The sequence below is a fragment of the Acanthopagrus latus genome, chromosome 3 (genome assembly GCF_904848185.1).
Source record: "Acanthopagrus latus isolate v.2019 chromosome 3, fAcaLat1.1, whole genome shotgun sequence".
In the NCBI taxonomy this organism is placed as follows: Eukaryota; Metazoa; Chordata; class Actinopteri; order Spariformes; family Sparidae; genus Acanthopagrus; species Acanthopagrus latus.
In genome coordinates, this window is record NC_051041.1 from 1,355,681 (window position 1) to 1,373,305 (window position 17,625).

General features: G+C 43.6%; 1 protein-coding gene across 3 annotated transcripts; it reads left to right on the forward strand.

The window, feature by feature from the left end:
- Positions 1-164: 164 nt before the first annotated feature.
- Positions 165-17,060, forward strand: LOC119016702 (ATPase family AAA domain-containing protein 2-like). Of its 3 annotated transcripts, XM_037092843.1 has the most exons (29): positions 165-293; positions 1,906-2,169; positions 3,552-3,640; positions 3,829-3,857; positions 4,405-4,507; positions 4,684-4,756; positions 5,646-5,721; positions 5,804-5,926; positions 6,344-6,410; positions 6,562-6,648; positions 7,080-7,176; positions 7,260-7,375; positions 8,084-8,258; positions 8,563-8,651; positions 8,747-8,906; positions 9,045-9,135; positions 9,666-9,980; positions 10,096-10,213; positions 10,521-10,707; positions 11,123-11,308; positions 11,412-11,547; positions 11,642-11,838; positions 11,953-12,112; positions 12,718-12,840; positions 12,927-13,007; positions 14,194-14,655; positions 15,765-15,898; positions 16,022-16,150; positions 16,840-17,060. In XM_037092843.1, exons 2-29 carry the CDS (start codon positions 2,029-2,031, stop codon positions 16,870-16,872), a joined length of 3,777 nt encoding a protein of 1,258 aa, XP_036948738.1. In that variant the 5' UTR covers positions 165-293; positions 1,906-2,028; the 3' UTR covers positions 16,873-17,060. The 3 variants fall into 3 exon arrangements, with proteins under 3 accessions (XP_036948738.1, XP_036948740.1, XP_036948739.1); XM_037092844.1 differs by lacking the exons at positions 165-293; positions 16,022-16,150; positions 16,840-17,060 and adding an exon at positions 14,747-14,895 and having other exon boundaries at positions 1,730-2,169; XM_037092845.1 differs by lacking the exons at positions 165-293; positions 14,194-14,655; positions 15,765-15,898; positions 16,022-16,150; positions 16,840-17,060 and adding an exon at positions 14,021-14,162 and having other exon boundaries at positions 1,210-2,169.
- The last annotated feature ends 565 nt before the right edge of the window (positions 17,061-17,625 follow it).

Consider the following 17,625-nt stretch of genomic DNA (forward strand, 5'->3'; position numbering starts at 1 on the left):
CCAAAAAGTGATTGAAGCTTTTTATTTTGTGACTAAACCCCGTTAGAAGAGGGGAAGCGCCACTAGGGGCCCCCTCGAGTTGCAAGTCCGGTCTCAGTATGGAGAAGGTGTGAAAAGTACCTGGGACCTGGCCCGCTGGTGTCTATTGCGCCCTGTTGCTATGACGACCAGTTCACCTAAGTGAGGAGAGGCGAGGCGAGTTGCGCTGAGCCGCCGGTACCGTCAGAACAAAAGTATTCATCTGGTTCAGATAAAAAAGAAACTAGAGGAAGAAAAACACTCAGAGGACAAAGGTAAGATTTGGTTTCATGATGTGGGTGGAGGAGGAGCTAATGCAGATTATTTAGCAAGCTTAAGTGTTTGCTTCAGGAACAGGCTGGTTACAGCAGGTCCAGTGTGTTGGCATCACATGTGAGGGAGGATGTGTTGTTAGGCAGAAGTCTGTCAGGTCTGCTGGATCCTCATAGGCCTCCTCCGGTGTTCAGTATTTACCATGTAACATAACTTTACTAATTATTTTTATCATTGATTCAACAATTTTTGTGTTTTCAGTTTATAGGTCTCTAATGTGACGCGTGCTTAACAACACACATACATATCAGGCCTACAGTGAATTATTATGGACTATTGTAGCAGTGGATTATTGCTCTGAGTGGACTATTATTAACTCTACTGAGTTAGTTACGTCTTTCTTTACCGCATTTGTGAGACTATGTATTATGAATTATTATTTCTTTCGAACAAATTCGCGCACATTCCTACAGTTCAGTTATGTTTTTGATGCATGACTTGGTTTTATTTAAAAGAATCATAATAACACAAAGTGCAAAGTTGAAGACCACATCATCAGTTAGACACAAGTTGTCCACTTTGTAATACCTGTGAAATTTACACACAAACATATTCCTTCAGTATCACAAAGTGCTCATCACTCATTTATCTTGGTTTATAACTCTAACAAGTACAATGTGTTCAAAACTGCTTAAAAGTGATAACTTAAAAACTGAAATAACTGAAATTTGGTTCTTTAAAGGGACACTGTGCTGAATATTACAAAGTTTAATATAAAAACAGCATGTTCAGCATTAGTGTAACATAACTTAATTATGTAGTATGAATATTTGCTTCAGATCTATTTTGCTTGGTAATCTGAGGAGTTTTGTCTTTGCAGGAGCAATTCTGAAATATTTTGGAGCTGCATGGCTGCCTTCAGCACCACCGGACCAGGATGTTTAAATTGATTAATGTTTTACAATTTAAAATGAAATGTATGAAATGATACATATATTTCCATATTTGGATACACTGTATACTAGGTATTGACTGATAATGGACTTGGTCGATGATTAGATCTGAATTGTTGATTAAATAGACTGAATAAGAAATTAGCTCCCTTGGCTCTGAGGTAGCCTGCAAGTAACTAAAAATAGAAATTATTTAATAAATGTAGTCAAGTTAAAAGACAGTATTTGTTTCTAAAATGTAGAGATGTAGAAGTTGAAAGTAGCAGCAGTTGAATGTCTGGCTGGCAGAACACGGACCCGGAATCTGATTCTGAATTGTGCTTGATTGCATAATGTAACTTTAAACATTTTCTTTAAATATAATTTTTACATATGTGTTTTAAATGTAGTTAGTATCTATAAGTGTATTATATCTGTGTTTTCTTACTTTTCACTTATTTAAATGAACCTTCTATTTTTTTTTTCGTTTTGTACTTTTTCGTTGTCACACGCATATTACGGCATGACGTCACTAGGCGGCGTCAGATCGCTACGTTTTCGAATCCTCTCGGCGGTTTGACGGCGGAGCGTCTCCATCAGATATACTGTGTGTGTGTGTGTGTGTGTGTGTGTGTGTGTGTGTGTGTGTGTGTGTGTGTGTGTGTGTGTGTGTGTTGAGCAGAACCACCGGGAGCCGTCTGACAGCGTCTGTCTCCGTTGTTTCTGCCGTTTTTCCCGGTGCTAACAACTCTCCGGTAAGCTAACAGCTAACAGTTCGCCTGCTAGCTTGAATGAGAGCGTTACCATGGTGACGCTCCGCGGAAGAGGCAGCGGGCCGCCGCAGCAGCAGAGGCCGGCCAGGAGCTCCCAGTCCCCGGCACGGGCTCCACCAGACACCCGGAGCAGGAGCACCGTCATCCGGCCGGAGAAACCTGAGCTGTCCGCTGTGAGTCAGGCGTGTTTTCTTTTTGAACTGTCAGGTCGTTTAACGCTCTCATGTGTCCTCACAGCAACAGGTTCATTCATTTAACTGCTTACAAGTGAGTCACATGTAGTTTTATCATCACTGTGGAGAGAAACAATAGGAATAAAGTTACCAGGAGAGGTAAAATCATCTAATCTTATCAGATCCGGTGTGTATTTAGAAGTGTGAGTGTCAATAATAATGAACAATAATCATTCTAATAATGTTCACACTATCCTGACATGTGAGTTATTGATATAACTGCATGATTAGGATACTTTATATCTGTCAGATTAACTTATTCACCTTTTTACACACTTAAATCTTATTTTGAATGAATCTTTCGCTCACAGTTTGTTGTTTTAAAGTGCTCCATGAACACACAGTAACAGTGTGAGAGCAGCTGTTTGCTCAAAGGAACGCTGACAAACAACACAACTGCTCATTATGTCACAATAACTAGTGAATGAATGTGAAAAACAAGACAAGATGATTCTCTCTTCTGATTGTAGGTTTAATTTGTCCAAACTTTAATTCACTGATATTTGCTGACTGTAGATATATATGTAGTGTCATACAGTATAAATCAGCTGATAAATAACTAGGAATTAAATTAAAAGTGATATAATACATTCAAAGAGATATTCACTCATGTTTTTAGTCTGTACTAATATTCTGTTACACAGATATTCTTTGTTTTGTAATATTTCGTTTTTAAAATTTTAGCTGATATTGATCAAAAATGTTTAGTTTTACTTGTTGTATTATTTTCAGTATTAGTATCAGATATCGGGGTGAATGTTGCTTATACGTGACAAAGACTGAAAACAAAAAAACAAACATTTTGTCTATCTTTTATTTCATATTTTTGTGTTTTTCAAGTGTGGTTTTTAATATTTTATTCAGTTAACTTTAGTTAATGTTTGTAATATTTGTTTTCAGTTCAGTTTAGTTCAAAGTTTCCAGATTGGGTTTGCTCATTTCACTTTAGTTATTGATTAAAATTAGTTTGGTTTCAATTTTTTCTGTAGTAGCATAATTTTTTTCATTTATTAAAATATTGGGATATTTGTTGGGGTGAGGTTTAAGAAGTTCAGACTATTTAGGAAGTGTTGCTTATAGTTGTATTGACAAAGACTAAAACAATAATAAACACTTCTGTGTTTTAATGTTATTTGATTTACTCTAAAAAGCTCTCGTATCATTATTCATGTCTATTTTTACTGTATATGTATTATTTATGTTTGACTTGTTTCTCTTTATATCTGCTGCCACACTTGAGTTTCCCCTCTGATCCTCTTATTGTTAGGAACATAAAATAAATGTGTGCAGTGTGTGTCCAACATGTTTGACGTATTTTTCAGGGATTAAACGATGAAGATGACGAACAGAATCATATCGACACAGAAACACACGAGGATGAAGATGTGAAACCAGCGAGAGCCGTCGTCAGGTCGGCCCGAAATCACCAGAACATGTCTGATAACCAGCTTCACTGCTGTGATGATCAGTTTGTTCAGTGTTAATTAATGATCAGTTGACACTGATTTCTAACTCTGTGTGATGACATTAAGACCAACTGTCACCTTAATGTGACATAAATCAGTTGTTCTCATACTGAACCTTGTTTTGTGTTTATAGGAAATCTGCAAGGCTTCAAAACCCTCCAGGTAAGAACAGTCACATTATCATCAAGAGCTGAAGCCTGGAATATCAGGCAGGTTTGGGAAATACAGCTCTGAGATTTCTCAAAGGAACAGTTCACCCAAAAATGAACATCCAGTCATTATCTCCTCCCTGCAACTCTGTTTTACTGTGAAGCTCCAGAAATGTTCTGTGGACACTTCACCTGACTTTATATCATCAGGAATGAGGAGAGGAGGACTGGGTTTATATTTTTAGTGGAACAGTTCCTTTAAGTTGCTCATAAAAGTCACAAATGATCAGTAATTTCAGCAGCAGGCGTGTGGATGTGTGTGCTGTCATATTATTTTCACTTCACTTTTCCTGATACAAGCAAACATTTTGTTTAATAACATTTTATCGGCTTTATTTGAAAGTGTTCTCTCTCCTGATGTGTCTCAGCCTGACAGGAGAGCAGTTCTGGGGGAATCTCTGATTTATTGGCACAAAGAAATGATTAAATTAAATGTTGGCTGTGTTCGGTGACTTCAGTAGCTTTCAGAATCAGATGTCTGTCCACATGTGTAACGACAGGTGGCAGGACGGGCTGGACCGGAGGGCTGAGGAGAAGCAGCCGGCCCACCAAGCAGACCAGCCGGTACCAGGCCTCCAACATGTTCGACGGCATCAGCGCCAAGTAAGACAACAGCTGCGAGCGTCACAGCACAAAAACTTAAGTAAAGTAACGCAGATTAAGTGATTAGTAGATGACAGAGAAATCGTTAACACGGCTTCTTGTGTTTATGAAATACGAGTTCGATGTCTGTAAAGTTGTGACAGGGTTCTCTGATGCCGACACTTTTCTCTCTGCAGCGCGACCCGATCGGTCCTGAAGAACATGGACAGCGTGAAGAAGAGGAGGCGGCTTAGCAACATCAAAGAAGAAGTCAGTATTGTACTCCCTGAAACATTAGAGTGAACACCTCATCTGGCACCAATCAGTCCATCAGATGAGTCTGTCAGCGCTCTACAGACTCATCTGGAGCTGGCTGGGATGATTCCCAGATACAGTCCAGAGTCTTTGTGAGTTCTGAGAAAAATTAAACGCACAACGAGGAGTTTCTAAACTGAAGATTTGCCATTTCTGCATTATTGTTAATCACAAGTCATGAGATTCAAACATTTGTCTATGGCTGAGTGCTGAGGATGAGTCTGGTGGTACGGCAGCAGATACTTCTGTATCTCATGGCAACGTCACAAAACAGAACTTGACTTCTATTAAATTGTCATCCAGCAGGACTTTGAACTGTCCTCCTGCTCCAAACGTTCACAAACGTTTTGAGCAGGAGGACAGACGACAGTTTAGACTCTGTCTTTGCTGACGTCCTCACAGTCACTGTCAGCTGACTGAAGTGGATCTGTCTAGAAGCAGCTTCATGACCACAGCTGAACCACGTTGACAGTCCGTCCATCTCGCTGGGTGCTGCCTCTCTTATCAGGCCGTGGTGAGGGTGGTGCACCCGGCTGCACCCTGCCTCCCTCCCTCTGCTCGCTGCTGCTGGGGAGCTCTATCAGCTGACAACAGATTGGACGGCAGCGACCCTGTTTTTGTCTTTGTGTGTTTGAGAGTTGACACAGTTTATGAACTTTGCTCTCAGACTGAAGTGTCTGAACAATTATCACAGTGACTCTGACGTCTGTGATTAAAGGCAAAACATCAGGAGTTATAATGTCAAGGCAGCACTACATCCTGCCTCTTTTCTCCTGCCTTGAATGGTTTTTGTTCAACTTTGAATATCTTAACAGTATTTTTATTATGTTTGATGAAACTGTAGAAGATCTACTCTAAAGCCCAGAGGAGAAGAACACCGGCGCTGCAGAGAGAGCTGAGTGACAGCGAGGAAGACAACGGTCTGTATGAACAATCAGCAGAACGTGAGTCTTGTGTCGTTCTGAAAACATTTCCATTTATTAATAATCTGTCATATAACAGGTGGAGACGACGAGGACAGCAGCCAGGACATGGCGGCAGATGAGGACAGCAACTTCAGCGTTAACCACAACTTCAACGCCAAACTGAGCCGAGCCTCGTCGTTGTACCAGGGACCAAGCAACGGTCAGAAATGGACCGCTGACCCAAAATCAGTAGAACCAATCACTTCTGCATCAAACATCCAACTGAAGCAGCTGGAGACTTGTTTTAAAATGGCTCCATACAGCTTGTGTGGCCTAATCCAAGTCTCCAGAAGCTGCGAGATCTGAAACTGATTTTAAAAGATGTTATTTACCCTTTTTTTGAAGCTGAAATGTTCATTCTGCCTGCTAAACTAAAATCATTAGCATTCACCCCATCTGAAGTTGTCACAAGCTTCGCAAAAATATCAACACATTTAGCACTTAAACAATAAATTCACTTCCATCATCTTTACTCAGCCATCGTCACCAAAACTCAAGAAGTAGCCACACACGTTTTCTTACAGGCGATCATGATGTTGAGAATTCCTTCATGTCGATTTTCTTTGTTGTCGTCTAGAGTTCCTGAGAGGAACGTTGAGGATCAGCGCTTCGGGTCCAAACACGCCCCTCAGAGGAGCCTTCAGGTCAGACCAACATCAAACATTTTTTATTTTCTTTAAAAAAGTCCTGTAACTGCAACATAAACAGCTTAGCTGCAGGAAGCTTTGAGAGGAAAATGTGCTTCTTCATGTTTGAGCTGTTTGTTTATTACATTTTATTACATTTTTTCCTCAGACCCACGAAGAGCGCCTGGACGAGTCATTCTGATGAAGACAACGACTCCGATGATGAAGTGCAAAATGTTGACAACGTCTCTCAGAGGTCAGTAAGTGATGAAGCTGAGGGAACACAAACACATCACCCGCTGTTTCTGCTGTTCGCTTCAGGGATGAAATGTCTCTTTTTCTTTGAAACCAAATCCAACTTAAGTTGAGGAGATAAATTGTCCATCGAGTCGAAGTTAAAAGTTTCTTCCTTCATCACACAGATGAGCGAGTTGCAGTGGATGTGCTTTAGACTCCAAATACACCAATCTGATTATTTTCAGTGCTAGTTCAGAGGATTGATGCCACTCTGATGTCTGTACAGTCAACATGAGTGCAGCTGGTTAGCTTAGCTTAGCATAAAGACATACAAGACAAAGACAAGAAGTAGCATGTGATCAACATTCATTAAACTCCGTCTGTGCTGTTTAAATGTGTCTGTTGATGTTTTCAATCTTCATTTCTTTGTGTTTGTGTTCATCCTGTCAGCTGTCGTCCACTCGGTGATCTTCTGGGGACTTGCAGAGAGAAGATGAACGCAGGAGCAGGACTGGCGGACATCGATCCGATGGCCATCGACCAGTCAGTGAGTTCTGAGTTGACGAGTTAAAGTGGTTCCTGCTTTCAGCTCCTCTCTCCCTCATCATCCTTCCTTTCCTTCCTCCTCAGGTGGGCTTTGACAGCATCGGAGGTTTGTGGGGTCACATCTCAGCTCTGAAGGAGATGGTCGTCTTCCCGCTTCTCTACCCCGAAGTCTTTGACAACTTCAAGATCCAGCCGCCCAGGTTTATATATTATATGTATATACATGTGAATTTATTATACAAGTTCTGTATTTTACACACCACTGGATCAATATCAGGAGTCAACAATAACACTTCTCCAATTTACTGATGTATGAGGGGAAAACTTTGTTATGTGTTGCAGCAGTAAAGATGCATAAAACTGAAGAGCTGCAACAATTAAATGATTATTTTGATAAGTTGTCAGCTATTAAATAACTTGCCAACTGTTCAGATAATCAATTTATTGGTTTGAGTCATACTTTAAGGAAGTAGAAAGTCAAGATTCTCGGATACCAGCAAATAAATGTTACTATTATTACGTTTTAATATTATATTTTGACAGGAAACTGAAAATCGTTTGGTTGTGGACACAAACAGAAATATGTTTGAGGACGTCACACGTCCATTTCCTGACATTTTAAACAACAAATCCAGAAATCCAAAAAATTATCGACAGTTTAATCTCCGATGAAAATAATCATTGGTTTCAGCTCTATGAAACTCAAGTAGAAGAACTGAAGTGTAAAGTAAATAAATGAGACATGATATTAATGTTGATCACTCACCTGCGGTCGTCTGAGCTTCTTTAGAAAGAATCACTTCAGTAAATTTATGGTGATAATAAAACTTTGTGCAGCATTTCTAAGACAAAACAAATAAAAACATTATTTATCTGTGGAACTTTAACTGAACATCGTCCGTCTCCAGAGGTTGTCTGTTTTACGGTCCTCCTGGGACGGGGAAGACGCTGGTCGCCCGAGCGTTGGCCAACGAGTGCAGCACCGGCAACAGGAAGGTGGCGTTCTTCATGAGGAAGGGAGCCGACTGCCTCAGCAAGTGGGTGGGCGAGTCGGAGCGCCAGCTGAGGCTTCTGTTCGAGCAGGTGAGACCACGCTAACACGACAAAACACACCTGAGGTCTCTGTGCTGCCCCCTGCTGGCTGCCTGCAGACAACAGCTTTACTATAAACACTGATCGATTCCTGTTTTTATTCTAGAAATAAGGAAACAAAAATGTACTCTGTGGAGTGTTGACAGTCATGATTGATTAAAGGTTTTTAACTCTTCACCGTCTCGAGTGCCTCAGACTTTTTCTACGATTCTGAATTCAAACATTAAGTTTAATTTTTATTTCCTTCACCTGAGATTTTAACAGCGTCGTGTGTGTTGGTCTGTGTCGTCCTCAGGCGTTTCAGATGCGTCCGTCCATCATCTTCTTTGACGAGATCGACGGTCTGGCTCCGGTCCGATCCAGCAGGCAGGACCAGATCCACAGGTGAAAATACAATAAATAAACAGCAGCAGATGTGCATCCGTCACATTTACATGCAGGTTTTCTTCAAATATGTTTTCATCACATCCGTCCTGCAGCTCCATCGTGTCGACGCTCCTGGCTCTGATGGACGGGTTGGACAGCCGAGGCGAGGTCGTGGTGATCGGAGCGACGAACCGGCTGGACTCCATCGACCCAGCGCTGCGACGGCCCGGACGCTTCGACAGGGAGTTCCTCTTCGGTCTGCCGGACAGAGAGGTGACATCTTTTGTCAGACCTCACAGTACATGCTGAATGTAGTTCTTGGAGCTCATGATTCTGTTATTGATCTGTATTTGTCCTTTTGTTGACTCTCAGTCGACTCAGCTGAACATTTGTTTCGTTTTTTTGTTTCAGTCTCGTAAAGAGATTCTGACAATCCACACCCGGCAGTGGAAACCTCCTCCGTCCGAAGACTTCCTGGAGGAACTGGCTGAGAAATGTGTCGGTAAGAGAGACGAACAGGTGCTTCATCTCCAAGTGAAGACGTCAATGCTGATCAGTGTTTGACATCATAGAAATACTGTTCAGTTCTTAAAACACAGCACAGAAAAATGTCTCACACCTGGTATCAACATCCAACCTGAGTGGAACAATATTCTAAATCATCTGTGCTTTCTTGTAAATTCAGCATTAAATCAAAAGTTGTTTGTTTCCTTCCTGACTTTATAAACTTTGTGAAACTTCTGGACAAATTCTGCATTATTTGGTTTTCGTGTAAATTTGGCAAATGTTTCTTTGTGTAAAAAAACCTGCCGTTTGTTTGTCCCACGTGTTGATGGATGTGAGGTTGGATCATACGTGGTCACCTGAGACGTGTTGATGCTGTTTGATTGGATCACTCAGGATGTAAACAGGAGAATAACAGAAAACTACAGAACTGTAATGTTTTTAAATAGGAACTGACAAAACACGTTGACATGTTTTATGGGTCGGCAGGTTTTGCTGACTTCCTGGATCTCTCTCTCTGTGTCTCAGGTTACTGCGGCGCTGACATCCGGGCGGTGTGCACCGAGGCGGCGCTCTGCGCTCTGCGGCGCCACTACCCGCAGATCTACGGCACCTCCCAGAAGCTCCTGCTGGACGTCTCCTCCATCGCCGTCAGCAGCTGCGACTTCCTGGCGGCCATGAGGAAGATGTCGCCAGCCGCTCGCCGCCTCAACGCCTCACCCGCCAAACCTCTGTCAGCTGTGGTTCATCCACTGCTGGGCGCCACCCTGCGACACATCCTGGAGGCTCTGCAGAGGCTGTTCCCTCACGCCGAGCAGGGGATGAAGAGGAAGAGGGAGCCAGGTGAGTCTGAGTTGCTGGCAGAACTCAGCGGCAGAACCACTTCCAAACCAATCAGAGGAGCAGGTGTATGAAGAGTTGTGTACATCTCTTAGATCTGTTGTTCTCTGCATGTCAGATCTGACCTCCGGTATCCTTGACGACGGCCTGATGAGTGGAGGCGACGAGGTCTCAAGCTCGTCCAGCATCTCGGCACCCTCCACCTCCAGGAGTGGAAACTTCCTGCACTTTGCCAGGTGAGTCTGATCCACAGTCAGATAAAAAAAAAAACATCATCAAGAAAATTTGGATCAAATTAGATTTTTTTTTAATCAGCAACATGAACCACAAAAATGTACATATGACATCTGGTTTCAACTGTTTTACTGTGTTTAAACGTTCAATACGTAAAGTTTTTGTACTTAGAATTCAAAAAATCTAGTTCTTGTGTTCTTGAATAATCTCAGATGTTTCCAACAATGTTCACACCAGAGAAGTATGACGACACATTACAGCTGAAACATAGTCAAATAAAGTCCTTTTGAAACTGCTGCTCCCCTGCAGGAGTGCCGTCAAACAGCCGACGTCCCACCGTCCCCGGATGCTTCTGGCGGGTCGTCCCGGTGCCGGTCAGACGTCTCATCTGGCGCCGGCGGTTCTTCACGCTCTGGAGCGTTTCACCGTCCACAGCCTGGACTCTGCCGTGCTGTTCGGGGTCAGCAGCACCTCCCCAGAGGAGGCCTGCGCCCAGGTGACTCCTCAGAAAACATCACACCCACGTAGACGGATGTTGATTTAAACTTTATAGGTTCTGCTTCTGATCCAACTGGTGAAATAACCTTTTATTTAAGTCTGTAGATAAACATGTTTACGGCCCGTTTCTCTGCTCATGATGATTCTACAGGGGGCTGAATTTTATATAAGTCATGGGACAAATTTTAGGGATTATTCAGGAAGTATTCAAAGATGCTCCAAGAAATGACTTGAAGTGAGGTTAAAGTTGGTTCCTTCTCCCTGAATATGGTCCTCTAGTGACATCTGGTGGTGACAACAGGCAACTGCAGACATATTTATTTTTTCATAAATCTCTGGTTGACTTTTGTGAAGTCTTCTTCAGAGAAGTGAACATTTTGGTCTCTTTGTTTATGTTGTTTCGTCCTCCTCAGGTGTTCTGCGAGGCCAAGCGGACGTCTCCCAGCATCCTCTACATCCCCCACATCCAGCAGTGGTGGGAGACTGCAGGAGCCTCGCTGAGAGCCTCCTTCTTCAGCCTGCTGGGCAGCATCCCCTCCTTCTCCCCCATCCTCCTCCTCGCCACCTGCAGCGTCCCCCATCAGCAGCTGGACCCAGAGGTGAGCAGCTGGACTGAAGTCTCACGTTTCGTCCACCAGTAGTACTTTAAGCATTTTTCCCTCAGAGAGACTTGATGAAAGTGGTCTGACTTCGGTTTCTCAGATTCAGTCTCTGTTTCGGGAGGAGTACGGGGAGGTTTACACCATCAGCGTCTTCACCCGGCAGGAGAGAACCGACTTCTTCCAGGACCTCATTCTGAACCAGGCGGCTGAGGCTCCACCCTCCAAGAAACCCACATGTGTGTGACTCCATCTTGTCCTTCAGACGCTGTTACCTGTTTGTGTCAGAGATGAAATCATGACCTGTTGTATTTGACTCCCTCCTCCTCTCAGTGACTGAGGCCATGGAGATCCTCCCCCTGGCTCCCCTGCCTCCCCCCCGCCAGCTGTCAGAGCGGGAGCAGCTCCGTCTGCAGGAGCAGGAGGAGGACGTGCTGCGAGAGCTCCGCCTCTTCCTGCGTAACGTCACCGAGCGTTTGAGTCTGGACCGCCGCTTCAAGGCCTTCACGGAGCCGGTCGACATGGAGGAGGTCAGAGGGTCTCAGGTTTTCATGTTTGTTAAAAACTATGTTTATAGGTTACTTTAAAAAAATCTAATTTGTCAGATTTCTGGGCAAAACTGTAAACCTGCCGGCCTCCTCCAGGTCCCCGACTACCTGCTGGTGGTCAAGAGGCCGATGGACCTCTCCACGCTGCTGACCAACATCGACGAGCACAAGTACGAGACGGTCGGAGAGTTCATGTCGGACGCAGACCTCATCTGGCAGAACGCCCTCAAGTACAACCTGGACAGAGACCCCGCGGGTGAGACGACCACTAACAGAAGCTTCTAATGATGACATTTGTTTTCTGTGACTCAGACTGAGCAGGTGAGTCCAGGTGAAAGCTCTGACGCTGCACTGACTTCAGCTGTCAGGTGGACTTCAGTGAGTGTGTCTGCTGCGCTGTGAAGCCGGCAGCTTTGATTTGAGTGAAAATAAATCATCGTGGGTTTTTTTTCCTCAGAGCCTCTCAGTGTGTGACTGATTGAGGTTAACAGGTGAGATAAAAACAGAAGCCGATCTTTCACCTGGATTCACCTGCTCACTGTCAAAACCACGTCCTCCCATCAGACGCTCAGCTGGAAGAGTGTGAGAGGTGAACCTCAGGTGACACTGAAGGAAATCATGACATCGATGTAGCTTAAAGCATCTGCGTCACGTTTGTGTACTTGTGTGTGTCACGTTCCCGTCTTTAGAGCTGAAGCTGTATTATATATTATGGTAATAAAGACCAAAAATTATTTTTTTAAGCTCCATAATTTTTAGAATTTCATGTTTTTCTCTGTTTTAAATGGCATAAAATGCACTTGCAACTCTGATTTTTAAGTTTATTTAATAGAAGTGTGTGTGTGTGTGTGTGTGTGTCAGAGCGTCACATTCGTCACCGTGCGTGCGCTCTGAAGGACACGGTGCGCGCCATCATCAGAGACGAGCTGGACGAAGACTTCGAGAGAGTCTGCGAGGAGATCAAGGCGTCTCGTGTCAGGAGAGGTGAGACGTCCTGACAGCAGCAACGCAGATCGTAAAATATAGAATATAAAAGTTTAAACTATAAAATATTTTTATTTTGCTTTCAGCTTCATCCTGGGTGATGGACGGGAACTCAGACGAGGCCGACGGCGTCTGCAGCTCAGCTCTCAGCAGAAACAGTCCTCCAGGTAAATCAACCACAGAGAAGGAAAAAGAAATATTGTTTATTATTATATTATTAAATCTACGGCTGATAAACTCAACATGAAGGTATGGTGCACTAATGATTGTGCTTTTAGAAATGTACAATGAGTTTTTCTGCTAGTGCAGTTTGGTTTTTATTTAAAATGAAGGCAGTAACCTTTCTATTTCTGTTTAAACCGATCCAACCATTCAACATCACCAGCCTCCCTTAACAAATCATCCGATTTTAAGAGTTGTTTCATGAGGAGAAACTTTGTGAAATGGCTACGACAGATTCTGACTCGTTGTACATTCAGCATTAAACCAGAAGCTGAAGTTGTTTGTCTCCTTGTAAAAAGTGTCAGTTTGTGGCAGCATGTCTGTACCAGCCTGTCTGCTTCTGTGTCTAAAGTGCTAAAGTCTTACCTGCCAACATTGATCAGCTGTTTGAACACACTGTTTACACTGATTTCACCATTTACACTCCATTTATGAAAGAAGAAACATGTTATTGATCTAAACATGTCACATGTTACAAAGACACTAAACAGGAACAATATAGGCGACTTCTTTGTCCCCGTGGAGAAAGTCCCCAGACTCCCTCAACAAATGTGTCAGTTTAGTGAGTTGTTGAGTTGGAGACACTTTATAAACTCTGTGAAACTCTGTCTCTGACTCATTCTGCATTATTTGGACCTTCTTGTTCATTCAGCAATAAATGCAGAAGATAAAGTTGTTTATTCCTTGTAAAAAATGTTTTGTCTTTCTGGGTCTGTTTGTCTCACTTATGTGTGAGATCTGATCACAAGTGGTCATTTGAGACGATGTGAACATCCTCTTACACATCAGTATATCAAAGAACAAACTTTAGAACAAAACTATCATGTATTAAAAGAAAACAGATTCTTACGTTTGTCTTCTGAGCTGCAACAAGAAGTTCATGTTACTCTCACTGTGTTCGTCGCACCAAACTGAGAGTGAGCTACAGGAAGTTGCAGAGTCTTTATTTAACCATCAGAGCATCAGGGTGAAAGAGCAGCGGAGGAGAGGAAGTGACAAGCATTCAGATGAAGCAGAGAAGACAAGAGAGCAAGAAGAGGAGGCGATCAAGTAGAGAGACGAAGAGGTTTGATTGCACTTATCGTCTTCACATTCTACTTTTTCTAACGACTTTCTCTCCTCTCGTTTCAGCTCGCAAGCAAAAACGCTACAAACGGCAGAGAAAGTCCAAGTGGAGCACCGGCGTCATCAAGAAACCCAAGAAGAAGAAGGCGCCGTCACCCCCCTCGTCTTCCTCCTCCTCCTCCTCCTCGTCCAGCAGGGAGAACTCTGAAGCCGGCCCGGAGGAGAACGGAGTTGTCGAGATGAGAGCGCTGAACGGCTCCGCTGACCCGAGTTCATCCAGCACGTCAGAGAGCAGCGACTGGGAGCAGAACCACCTGACAGCCACCGTCAACGGGTATCATCACCACTTAAACAGCGTTACAGGTATCCAAAATGGAGGCCTGGTGAACGGGTACCACCATCCAGAGCCAATGGACCTTCAACAAGCTAACGGTGTCCCCAGAGTGAGGCTGAACCTCAGGAGTCAGACCTCAAACCCTCCCCCGCCCCTGAAGAGGACGGTGAACGGGGTCTGTTTGAGTAAAACAGGTCTGTATGTGTCAGAAACAGAAGTGTTGTGTGAGTGCTCTTCTCTACTAACTCTTCTTCACCAAACTGCGACTAATCTCCTCTGCTGCAGCTTCAGAACAGTGTTTAAAACGAGGAGTGAATGTACGACTGCTGCTGCTGAACAAGCTTCGACAGGCCGCAGCTTCAGGCTGGAGGCGCTGCAGAACTCTGGGCCTCGAGCCAAACTGACACAAACCGAGCTGAGATCACAGAGTACAGGTGAAGTGCTTCAGGTGCTCTAGTTCTCTACAAATACACTTTGTAGTCTGGTAGGAGGATGAGTCCATGAACATCACTGATATGTTTCTCTAACTGGCTTCTTTTTAATCATTAAGGTGTCGAGTTGCCAAATTTCTTACATTACCAACTTGAAATGTCTTTCTGGCCTTACTGGGTTTTCACATTTATAGATGTCAAAGAGAGAAAAATCACCCAATTTTCTTCAATTTGGAATGAAGTGTTGATTGAGAGGGTTAATGTCACGACTTCAACAAGTTTGGTTTATTAAAACTTGATAAATAAGAAAGACGTCTGTATTGACATCATGTGAATGTGTGAAGGTCCCTGTAAAGACGTACTTCCTCAATGATGTTGTTAGATTTGTTTTTTTAAGAAACTGATGATGAGAAAAAGGGGGCTGGTTTTCACTTTTTCTCAAAAGGTAGAAAACCTACAACAACCAGAATGCAACACTGGACCACTGAAGGCTTCCTGTGGGGGGAGACGTGCTCAAGGTCGGGCAGCACTTGCTTTTAGTTTCAGTCCGTTTTCACAAATTTTCTTTTGAAGGCAGAAACATTGATTCCCCCGACGTGCATCACATTTTAATCCACATTCAGAAAACTAACATGGTTGGAGTTGGGAGCACTGAGGACATCAACTTCCTGTTGGTGGTGATTTCCTGTTGAGCAACCACAGTTCAAACTGCTGACTGGGTCAGACGTGGCGTCCTGTTACCACACAACATCCTCCCCCAGCGTCTGTCACCCAGAGAAGCTTTGACCAGTCCGTCGCTGTCGATGGCACGAATGTTATTTTAATAACTAATAAACTGACAGAACAAACTGTTTCTGCCTCGTCCTCCTCAGGACAAAGTGACAGGACTGAGACGAGAGCCAACAGGGCGACAGAGGAGCAGATCCAGCTGTTCAACAGAGGCAGATCTGTGGAGATCCTCGACCAGGAAACAACACAGCTGGTAGTCGATCACCGCCAGCTGAGGGTGAGTCCAGCAGGTCGTGTGTGGAGGTGTGGTCACCTGCAGTGTCGCCTCTCTCAGTCGTATTCACAGCTGTCAGTGTTGTTGTTGTTGTTGTTAGCGTGATGTTTCTTGTGTGTCCATCAGGATCTCCTGAGCAGAGCCGTGGTTAAAACTGACGGTGCTGAGGTGGAGCCGCTGGAGAAGCTCTACGCTCAGCTGGCTCAGAGCATCTACAGACACAGAGACAACTTCAACAAGACGGAGCTCATTCAGGTATCGGCTGACGTCACGGTTTTATTTCACTCCTCCACAGGTGTGAACAGACGCTGCTTAAACCGTTCATATCAACAGTTTGTCTCCACAGTCACCTCTGGTTCGGTCCAAATAAATCCTAGTAAGATGGGAAAATAATCTGGCTCTACTTGCCGTTTCCTGTCCGTGTCTTGTCCTGATCAGAGCCGCTGTAAATCGCCTCCTTACCATATCCTCTGTCTTCAAACTGACCTGTGTTGCTCTCAGAGGCTGCTGAGCCCAGTTCAGCTGAGACCAGACAGCCCAGTGGTCTGAGGTCGCGGCGCCGTCAGAGTCCTGAAGGGCTGCTTAGCTTCACGGCTAACAGACGTACTTGCTAATGACAGCTAGTCGTTACCGGAAAGAGTATAATTAGCAGCAGGTATCCTCCGCTGGGTTTTGATATCTGGCAGTTTGAGGCGTCTGTTCTGAAGGATCATGATGCTGACGAAGGCTGAAAACATTTTGTTGTTGTGAAGTGACTTCCTGTCTCTGAGCGTGACCCTCCTCTGTCATCATTACCGACACGTTCGTCTGGCCGGGAGACACAACTCTTCTATTTTTAATTGACAGCAGTGAGCGGTGATGTGTCTGAGCTCACCTGCTGCTGTCAGAGAACGTGATCACACATGTTGACAGATGTTTCTCTCTTTTTGTTTTTTTCTCCCCAGGAAATGAAGAAAGAAGTCGACAGCTTCTCTTGATCTCTTAGCAGGTCTATTTAATGTAACCTCAGTGCATTCAGGACGTTGTTTTGATATTTTATCTCAGTGCCTCAACATGTATTCTTATTTATAAAAAAGATTTACCCTTCTGACCATGCTGTGTTATTTAACTTTAATTTATCAGGATGTAAACTTGAATAAAAAGTGCTTTTTAGGCTGAATTATAATCACTGTTTCTGTGGTTTGTGTGCTGACAGTGAAATTAGTATGGATCTTATTCCGACTCTCGTCCTCCCTGGGTCGGTCCAACAGTCTGGCTCAAGGACCAGTCAGGACCCAGTGGGCTGTGAAGGCCTCAAAGTCTGCTTCTCTTAATCTTAATTAGAATATTTCTGACAGGAGCAGAACGTGTTTCAGCAACAAAGTACAAAAAAATACCATTAAAAAAAATAAAATGTAACTAAGCCGCATCTTCATGCAAGACCGATGACCTTAGATGAAAACTGCTGACGTTCTGCTGATAATTTCAGTTTATTCTTTAATGTTTGGAACTAAATTCTTACCTTTAAAGTGTGGCCAACCTTTATCGTCCATATGATTCAAAACAAGACGTAAACGTCCACAGAGATGCTCTCGTTAGTCAATGTGGATACAACAAGTACACGAAAAATATAATTTCTCTCTATATCATAATGCACACAGTAGCAGGGGCCAGTTTGCTGAATAATGAGTACTTCAGTCGATTTTCTGATGATAATAATGCCCTTAAAATACCTTTAACTTGTCCCAGAG